A 9,908-nucleotide genomic window follows, 5' to 3' on the forward strand; every position below is an offset into this window, starting at 1 on the left:
CCTTTTCCAATTGGCAGATAGAGACAATTTATGTAACATGCTCAATAAATGTACTATTTCTAATATTTGTTTTCATGGATGAGTAAAAATTGTAAGAGAGATAATAGTACCATTTGGTTACTGGTTAGTCTGGTAGCCTCAAGATCTTAGAAGTGGCCTGGAGCTCAAATAAGTGGGTCAATTAGAGTCTCTCTTTCTTTCTCTCCAGTTCAAATAACCAAGAATCATTGAAATGCCAGGAAGAGTGAAAGTAGAAAAACAGAAGACGGAAGAGGGAACTAACTGCATTGCTTTAATCAAAGAATATACAGCATCAGAAATACATCCTGAAGATGGCCTAGACAGAGGTCAGTCACAATTCCACTAGTCCTCATGCCCATCTATACAAAGGTTAACTGCCCATTACTTCAGGTCATGTGACTAGTTCTCTTGTCTTTAGGGCCAAAATAGCCCACCTGAAATGTATAGTAGCTATAGATTGATGATGTCATCAAGACAAATTTAGAAAACAGAAGAGGTCTCTTATCTTATACCACCTCAGCCAACTCAGAGTTGTTATATTTATCCCAATTGTCATCTTAGAGTTTTTTGAAAATTGTGTTTTAAATTAAAGTTTACACAGCAAATTCATTCCCATTCAACAATTCATACACAAATTGTTCTGTGACATTGGTTACACTCCCTACAATGTGGCAGCACTCTCACCATTTCCACCTCACCTGTCCAATTCCCGTCCATCCAGTTTCCCTGTGCTCCTTACCTTCTTGTCTTTGTTTTTGCATAAATGTTGACCATTTGGTCTCCTACAGATGATTGTTTAAAGGGGTATAGTCCTCATAGGCATTATTGTTTATTTTATAGGCCAATCCATTATTTGACTGAAAGGTTACCTCTGGGAGTGGCTTCAATTCCAGGTTAAAAGGGTACCTTAGGGCAATAGTCTCTAGTCTCTACCAGTCCATTAAGTCTGACCTTTATTTTATGAATGTGAGTTTTGTTTTATATATATATAAAACATATATATATATATATATATGATTGTGTGTGTGCATGTGTGTGTGTGTATTTTTTTTTTCCCCATTCTATCTGGGACTTTCTATTATGTCCCTGGTCCGAAGCATAGGTAGTGATAGTTGGGCAACACTTAGTTCTCCTGGTCTTAGACTAGAAGTTGGTGTGCTTTGCTTGCATGATTAGTTCTGTGGATTAATTTCTTCCTTGAGTCTTTGATTTCCTTCACTCTCCTTTGCTCTAGATGGTAAGAAACCAATAGTTATATCTTAGCTATAACTAGGGAGCTCTGGTGGTGTAGTGCTTAAGGCATTTGACTGCTAACCAGAAGGCTGGTGGTTCAAAACCACCAGCCACTCCTTGGAAGGAAGACTGGGAAACCTACTTCTGTAGTAATACAGCCTCAGAAACCTAGGGAGGGGTCACTATGAGTCAGATCTGACTCAATGGGCAGTGAGTTTGGTTTTTTTTTTTTTGGTTTAGTTATAACTAAGTTTTATCTTGTTGAGTTGTTGAAGTTTTCAATATATTTTAGAGATTAGACCCTTATCAGATATGTTGTTACCCAATGTTTTTTCCCCAGTCTGTAGGTTCACTTTTTACTCTTTTGTTAAAGTCTTTGGATGAGCATGAGTATTTAATTTTTAGGAGGTCCCAGTTATCTAGTTTATCTTTTGTTATTCATGCATTTTAAGTTGTGATTGATAGGATATTCAGGCCAAAAATTAGCTTTAACCCAATGTTATCTTCCAGGAACTTTATAGTTTTAGTTTTACCATTTATTTCTGATTCATTTTGATTTAGTTTGTGTATGGTGTGAGGTATGGATCCTGTTTCTATTTTTTACAAATGAATATACAGTTTTGCCAGCATCATTTGTTAAAGATATTGTCTCTTCCCCACTGAATGGATTTTGACCCTTTGTCAAAGATCAAGGGTCTATAGATGGATGGATTTACTTCCAGGTTCTCAATTCTGTTCTATTAGTCTATGAGTCTATTGTTGAAGCAGTACAGGCTGTTTTAATTACTGTGGCTACAGAGTAAGTTCTAAGATCCAGAAGTATAAGGCCTCCTACTTTGAAAATACTCTTTTTTAATGCCTCTGTTTAATTTAATTAGGAGCTCTAGTGGCACAACGGTTAAAGCACTTGGCTGGTAATCGAAAGGTCAGCAGTTTGAACCTACCAGCAGCTCTGTGGAAGAAAGATGTGGCAGTCTCTTTCCATGAAGATTTATAGCCTTAGAAACCTGATGAAGCAGTCCTACTGTTTTATAGGGTTGCTATGAGATAGAATCAACTCAGTGGCAGTGATTTGGTTTGGTTGGTTAAGTACCTAAAAACAGAATACCTTTACCTAAAAGAATTCTAATCTGAACTTTAGACAAGCACTCCCTCTCCCTTTTATCCATTTTGACCTACCTTTGTATATATTCTTCCAAACACACTTTACCTAGGAAAAAAATCACTGGCAGGAGGAACTTAGAGATAAATCCATTACTGTTTTTATGATCAGATCCATAACTGAAAGCCTGTTTCTATTCAAGAACACACTTTCAGAGCTGAGAATCTCCTTTGGGCAATGCAGTTAATTTGATGAAATTGAACAATAATCTTTTTGTTTCTAGTTAATGTTCATATATTCTTGATCCCTTTGGGGTAAAGTTCAACACACAGAATGAGCCCAGCTCTCCATTAGGACTATTCTAAAGATTACAGTTTGCACTCAATAAGAGTCTGGGGAGAGTGCAGAGACATCAAGAGGAGAACACAAAAATTCCTTTACATTCGGAGAAGAGGGGAATTGAAGTAATCAAATTCCTGTCCATCCTTTAAGGAATGGACTCTTACATGATACACATGTGGCTCCAGACTTAGGCAAGACCAGTGAATCATTCCATCAATCTCAAAATATAAGCACAATTTTCTTTCTCAAACATTCAGATAAAGCCTTTGACCTCCCTAAGTGTCAGAACTTCAGAGATACTCAATGACTAAAGGCAAATGAGGGCACTCTGGTGGTATAGTGTCTAAAGCATGTGACTACTAACCAGAAGGCTGGTGGCTCAAACCCACTAGCCACTCCTCAGAAGGAAGGTTGTACAATCTACTTCTATAGAGGTACCGCCTCAGAAACCCAAGGAGGGGTTGACATAAGTCGGATCCAACCCGATAGCAGTGAGTTTGGTTTTTGGTTTTTAAAGGCAAATGAAACACACAAATAGTTGTAACTGAGTACACTCAAATTCCTAAGACATCTCTCTTATTTTTGGAGTCCCTGAGTGGTACAAGCAATTAACGCACTTGACTGCTAACTGACAGGTTGGCAGTGCAAATTCACCCAGAGGCACCTCAGAAGAAAGAGCTATCTATTTGGTTGCAAAAATACAGCCACTGAAAACCCTAAGGAGCACAGTTTTACTCTGACACACATGGGGTTGCTATGTGTCAGAATTGACTTGTTGACAAATTTTTTAAATCTTATTTTTATTTAGCTTCAATATGTACAAGATATGTAGATATGGAAATTATTATTATGTTCGACACTCACAAAATACCAGCAATATACGAGACCCCAGATGTTTTAAAATTAGATGTGATTCCTGTCTAGTGGAATCACTGTGTAAGTTTGAGGACTAATATAAGTCACAGTAGGAAGAAGACAAGATTGCAGAGGCAAAGTGTGATGGATTATAGGGATTAACAACTTGGTTTTAGTTGCCATCAATCTGTGTGTACTTAAAACAGGACCAACACTTCTGGGCCAATTGTCCTTAACAAGCAATAAGGAATTCCAATCTGGCTACACTCTGCTATAGACAAGTTGGGTAACAAGACTCAGTTTAAGACAAGAAATAGAAATAACAGTCATTTTATGTCTTGTCATTGGAAATTCTGAGACTACACAGCCTTTCTCTCCAAAAGCTTTGGATTTTTTTTTAAGTGAATACCCAATTTTGTAATTTTGACAGGAGAGCACTTTCTGATCATCAAAGAACCAAGGGAAAAGAACTCTCATTTTAAGATGCTGGAGTTAAACTGAGATCACTTTGAGAGAGGCTCTGAAGCCAAATGCTTAACAATATTTTCCAGCTTACAACAACCCATAAAAAAGCACATGTGCGGCAATAAAACAGAACAAGCAGCCATGAAAGGAACATAAAGAGAGACAGACGGACAGTCATCCAACTTCCACAAAAAGCCTGGGAACATAAAATGTTGAGTGTTCTCTGGCATAGTGTATCTGGCTCTCCTCCTGTTGGAAGTCATGCTTACCTGGAGGTGACAAACTGTCTACAGGACAAAGCTGAGCAGAGGCATCTGAGAGGCTTCCTGACTATGAGGTCTGCCCTCAACTCCCCATTCTGATAAAATATGATAGCTGCTTCCAAGTAGATAGTAAAACTAAAGAGGCTGAGGTTCTTTAAAAGTCTATCACCTCCAAGGTTTCCCCGAAGCATCATGGAGAAGAGATGCCCATGGCAAACCTATAGGATTATCAAAGGGGTTAAATTGGACTTGTTGCCTAACACACTGGGAAAGGCATGCACTTTGGGGCCCCCAAGATGTGGGTGTGGGATTTGCTTCAACCAACATTAACTACTTGTATAACTTTGTGTAAATTCTTTATTCTAAGTCTGATGGGCTTCATCTTTAAAATGGGACTACTGTTAATCGTCTGGCAATAAAGTTAAAATCTATTTAGAATACATAGAATGGCCTACATTTACTGCTCAGTGGATTTTTCAAGAGGTGTTGAGTACATGGAAGCTTTTCCCTTTTATTTCTATCAATTCCCTTTTCTCACATGTCTCCTGTCTTCTAAGCTTAGAGAGACTTCTGCCAAAGAAATTAAGTCAACATACAAAGACAAGACAGGCATATACAGAAGATGCTTTCAAATTCAGTTCTCCCCAGCAAATACATTTTTTCTTTAGTACAAAAGTTTCTAGAGCACATACTCTTTGAAAAATAGCCGCATCTTTCACTCTGAATTGTGAGTAGGACATAAATGGCCACAACAATAGCCAAGTACCCCATGCTGGAAAAGAGCAGGACTTATCACTGGCACAAATGAAGAAAAAGTGGACTCTACCACTTCTCTGATTGTCTGTGAATTGAATGGGGGTCAGCAGAATATTGGAGTTATAAAGAACTACTGCTTGTGAAAGTTTTAAAGGCCTGGAAGGTTGTACTATCTCACCACTTTTAAAGTACACACTGTATTTCTAATTTGTATACCACTTTCATTCATAAAAATACTTGTGAATATGATTACTATAAAAGATTGTTTATGGAGCTGAAATTCAGGAAAGTGACTTGTTAAAGGTCACTTCGAAACTAGAAATAGAATCAAGAATATCTTTATATGTGGGAATGGAGACACGTGTACTATAGGATGAGAGAGGTTAAATACTGAGTTCAGGTTCTGATCCTTCCTTGGGTTTCCGAGGCGGTATCTCTACGGAAGTAGATTGCCCAATTTTCCTTCTGAGGAGTGACTGGTGGGTTTGAACTGAACTGCCAGCCTTCTGGTTAGCAGTGAAATGCCTCAGTCACTATGCCACCAGAGCTCCCCCCTCCCTTTTTTTTTTTTTTTTTTGGTTTCAGGTTCTGATATAGAACAGCATGACTAAAGCACCAGACTGAGAGGAGGGAGAAGTAAAAGGAGGTGTAGCATCAGAAGCTGCTATGGAAATTACTCTTACTCACTTTTGAGGTAAAATGTAATTAGAATTACATGGTGCTAACAAACCTCTGTTAAAGGAGCAGGACAATGTATCATTTTGGCTAAACTACGGAGTCTAGATGAGCGCAGATTGTGAATGAAATATCAGCAAATCTCAGTTTAGTGATATGGTCTTTATGGGGTCATTCTCTAACATACTTGTTCCCATCTGTGGTCCCATTTGATTCCAGGTTAGTCAGCTTTTCTATCCTAGTATGTATCCTACTCATTGTTGGGACTTTAGTGAAATTAGCTACCACCCTAACTAATCTCAGTATGTGAATATAATTTTAAAGTGATATTTAACAGTTGGTATGTATCTGCCTTTGTTTCAGTCTTTTTAAACCACAAGCAAAGACAACTCTAACAAAGACAATTCCTTCTTCAAGGGTCAACTAACAGACTACATAATAACAGTGGCTTCTTTCAATGATTTTCATCTGAGCAGCTGTCATGTGCTCTGGGTATAGGAAGCACCAATTTTACAAAGTTATTAGTCAGGGTAGTGGAGGTTTCCAGCCTGAACTTGCTATATCTAGCCCTTTTAATAGTCATTTCTCCAGATATTTTTCAAAGTGCACTTACTCAGCACTTATCACACAAGACCCTCAAAAAAGAGCTGTTATCAGTTACTGTTTTTTTGAACTTCAAACCTTCTTTTTCTATAAGTTGAATCATATGCGATGAACAATATTTGATTGATTTTGATGTACAGAAATGGCAATAGTATATGATTCAGCTAGTAGCTTTGTTAGTAATTGTGAAATGAAATGAGTATCTGGGCATTTTAGAGCTGAAAGCATCCTTAGAGGTGATGCAGCTCAAATAATTTAGGATACAGGCTGAGCCACCGAGACTCAGATTAGGGAGAGGAATTAGAAGAGCTACCTTCACTAGTTAGAGATAGAGCCTGGATTAGATTTGAGATGATTTGGCTCCTATCCCAGTGTTCTTCAGTGAACTGGTCAGCAATTTTCTTTTTCCCCTAAAGAGCTAGATAATAAATATTTAAAGATTTTGGGGGCCATACAATTTCTATCACAGCTACTCAACTCTACCATTGTAGTGCAAAAGCAGCAATAAACAATGTGTAAACAAATGAGTCTGGCCTTGTTCCATCAAGTTTTTATTTACAAAACAGTTGGTGGGTTGGATTCGGCCCAAGGGCCATCATTTGCCAACCACTGCTGTTTAGAATTCTTCAACCTAAAAGTATCTGTAAGCAATGGCTGAAGGGTTTATATATGCAGAGCCAATTCAAGGATGCTGATCTGGCAAAAAGATCCCTCCCACTTCTATGTTTCCTATGCTTTGCAGTTTCTTTAAAAACGGTGGGCAAAGAGGCCCTTATTTATTGTTTAAGGTCTAGGGGATGCAGGTTAGTCAGGATGGCAATCCTATTCATGCCCAGGCTTGCTGACTGCATCTATAAAATATACCTCAGATTTGAGAAAAGGAAACTGTGATACCTATCAGGTTGGATGAACAATAGAACTTGACACAAAGGCTCTTGCATAAAATTTTAATAGTTTTAATAACCATCTAATTAGAACTCCACCTATCTTAGCTATAAATAACTTCATTGTATCATTTGCATGTTGGGTGGACATGGTTTGAATTGGCACCTGATTAAGCAAGATCTCTTGAATGCAGGGTCTCTTTCCATCTCTCCCGATGACCAAGAAACCATTTCTGCTATATCTACTTTCCACTTGAACTTCAGAAGCATGCTACTAGCAATTCAGTAAGTCTTTGTTGGTCACACACACTAGCCATAAATCCAAAACACAAAAGAGAAGAATTATAATCAGATACTCAAAGAAGGAAAACAAGTCCATATTTACAGGTATGCAAATATTATGATTGCAATCAACATCCCTGCAGTTAAAATCTGTCCTTCCATCCATTTATCCACGCACCTGTCCACCCATCCATCCCTTCCTATTTTGAAGGCACTATGCCCAGAGCTAAGAGCTCCTACTTAAGATGGAACAAATTCTCTATTCCCAGTGAGCTAAGAATCTAGTAGAAGGCAGAAATTAAGGCACAAAGACCATAACGCTGAAAACTTAAGACAGTATTTCAAAAGAAAAACTTCTAAGTACCAAGCAAATATTTGATACTTCCAAAGGAATTCCTTAAAAAGTAGCAGAATGTAAAATAAACACCAAAAACTCACTGCTATCGAGTCAGATCGGACTCATAACGACCCCTCCTTGGACTTCTGAGGCCATATCACTACGGAAGTAGATTGGCCAATCGTCCTTCCAAGGAGTGGCTGGTGGGTTTGAACCGCCAGCCATCTGGTTAGCGGTCAAATGCCTTAGGCACTATGCCACCAGAGCTCCAGGAAGAGATATAAAGAGCTCTTATTGAGCTATGGGAAGCTCTGGTAGCGTAGTGCCTAAGGCACTTGACCGCTAACCAGAAGGCTGGCAGTTCAAACCCACCAGCCACTCTTCGGAAGGAAGGTTGGGCAATCAACTTCCGTAGTGATATTGTCTCGGAAACCTAAGGAAGAGTCACTATGAGTTGGGTCCAACTTGACAGCACATAACAACAACATCATCATTAAGCTATGAGCAAGGAAGAACTTAGAAGATGGATGTCTGATGCATCATAACTGAATTAATATGCCTTTTTCACCTCCAGATGCCAAACCACACAAATTGTTGCTGAAAGGTAGAAGAGCTCATTGGTGTCCATAGCCTGTCTTTAAAGTTTTATCATATAGTATGGATGCTTTCTATAAGTCAAACACCGCAGACTTGAAGAATTTTAACTCTGTCTACTTCTATTTTATATTATTTTATACTCAATATTTTAGAGGAGATCTAGCTGAGGTTAAAAAATGGGGGGAGGGGTGAAAGAGAGGAAAGAAAGAAAGAAGTAACTTGACAAAGTTGAAAGTAGTCAAGGCAATCAAAAAAGGGTGTGTGATAGGAGGTGGTAGCAAAGGACCCTGGGAAGTTGAGAAGAATTACAGGAAGAATTTGTATATAGGAAATATATACCCCAAATCAATTTTAACTCTGGAATTATAATTAGTGATTTCTATGTCATCATCTCCTAATTCAATACTCATATTATTTAATCAAGTGGTCAATTCCTTCCAGTGTACTGGACAGATCTGTTGATTACTTTTTGTGCTTGAATTTTATAAAATAGAACAAAATAACAAAGGCTGAATTCTGAAATTTGCATGTACCTGGCTTCTAAGTGCACTTCTACCCATACAAATAAAGATGGGATTCTAGAGCAAAAGAAACCAACACACAAGAAAATGAGAACTCACCCTGGATACCAACAATCCCATTATCTCAGGTCCATTAAGTCAATCAACCAAAAGAAAATTGAAAAAATCAAATGACACTTACTTGCAGGTGATGGTGTACTGCATCCACTCAAAGGAGGATGGCCATGAAGACCATGAAGGGGAGGCAGAGAAAGTCCTCCGATGACGGGTGGAAAGAGTAATGGGTAAGGTGCAGTGGGATAGTGAGTCATGTGTCCATTCACTGCTGGTACGGGACATGTGTGGCTACTGCTGGTCATGTTTCAGGCGTCACAAAATGAAAGGTGCTTTGGGCTGGGAGCACATCACTCCAGGCCTCGAGTCAAAGTCAGGGAGGTAGATGCAGCAGTGGAGGCTGAGTTGTTTTCTGGGCCAAAGGCAAGAGAGTTCAACAGCCAACTTTGCTTCTTTCCAGCATGCTTCTTCGTCTCTTATATTGCTACACTGATTATAGGAAAGATGCTTTTTTTTGCTCAGCTTCTCAGTGTAAGGCTAGGGAAATACCATCACCTTCCAAGTCCAGAGCTGTTAATCCTGTAAGGGAAAAATAAAAAAATCTCAAAAGTAAAAAATATTTCCTTCTTTATCAAGCTGTTATGTCGGAGTTGGGGGGTGGGATCTCTCTAGTATTAATCTAGGTCTTGAAATTCCCAATCATTCTCCTACACTCACTACCCTTGTGAAGAATCTTAATTTTCTTAAATATTCATGGTCTAATAAAACTTCTTCAACACTTCAGAATAGCTCTGCCTATTCTATATTAAGGCTAGCAGATGCAATGTGTCATCAGCTGCTAATCTGAAGGTCAGCAGTTCAAACCCAGCCAGTGGCATCATAGAAGAAAGGCCTGGTTATCTGCTTCCGTAAAGATTT

At 38.6% G+C, this 9,908-nt stretch overlaps 1 protein-coding gene across 1 annotated transcript in view; it reads right to left on the minus strand.

Annotated features, from left to right (window-relative positions):
• Positions 1-9,295, minus strand: part of RARB (retinoic acid receptor beta) — a 609,455-nt gene extending 600,160 nt beyond the window's left edge. The window contains exon 1 of the mRNA XM_007936376.2: positions 9,118-9,295. Coding sequence (XP_007934567.1) covers positions 9,118-9,295 — 178 coding nt within the window. The remainder of the gene's footprint in view (positions 1-9,117) is intronic.
• Positions 9,296-9,908: the final 613 nt, after the last annotated feature.

This window comes from Orycteropus afer, unplaced genomic scaffold (genome assembly GCF_000298275.1).
Source record: "Orycteropus afer afer isolate SDZICR_OR568_19922 unplaced genomic scaffold, OryAfe1.0 scaffold00003, whole genome shotgun sequence".
NCBI classification, from domain to species: domain Eukaryota; kingdom Metazoa; phylum Chordata; class Mammalia; order Tubulidentata; family Orycteropodidae; genus Orycteropus; species Orycteropus afer.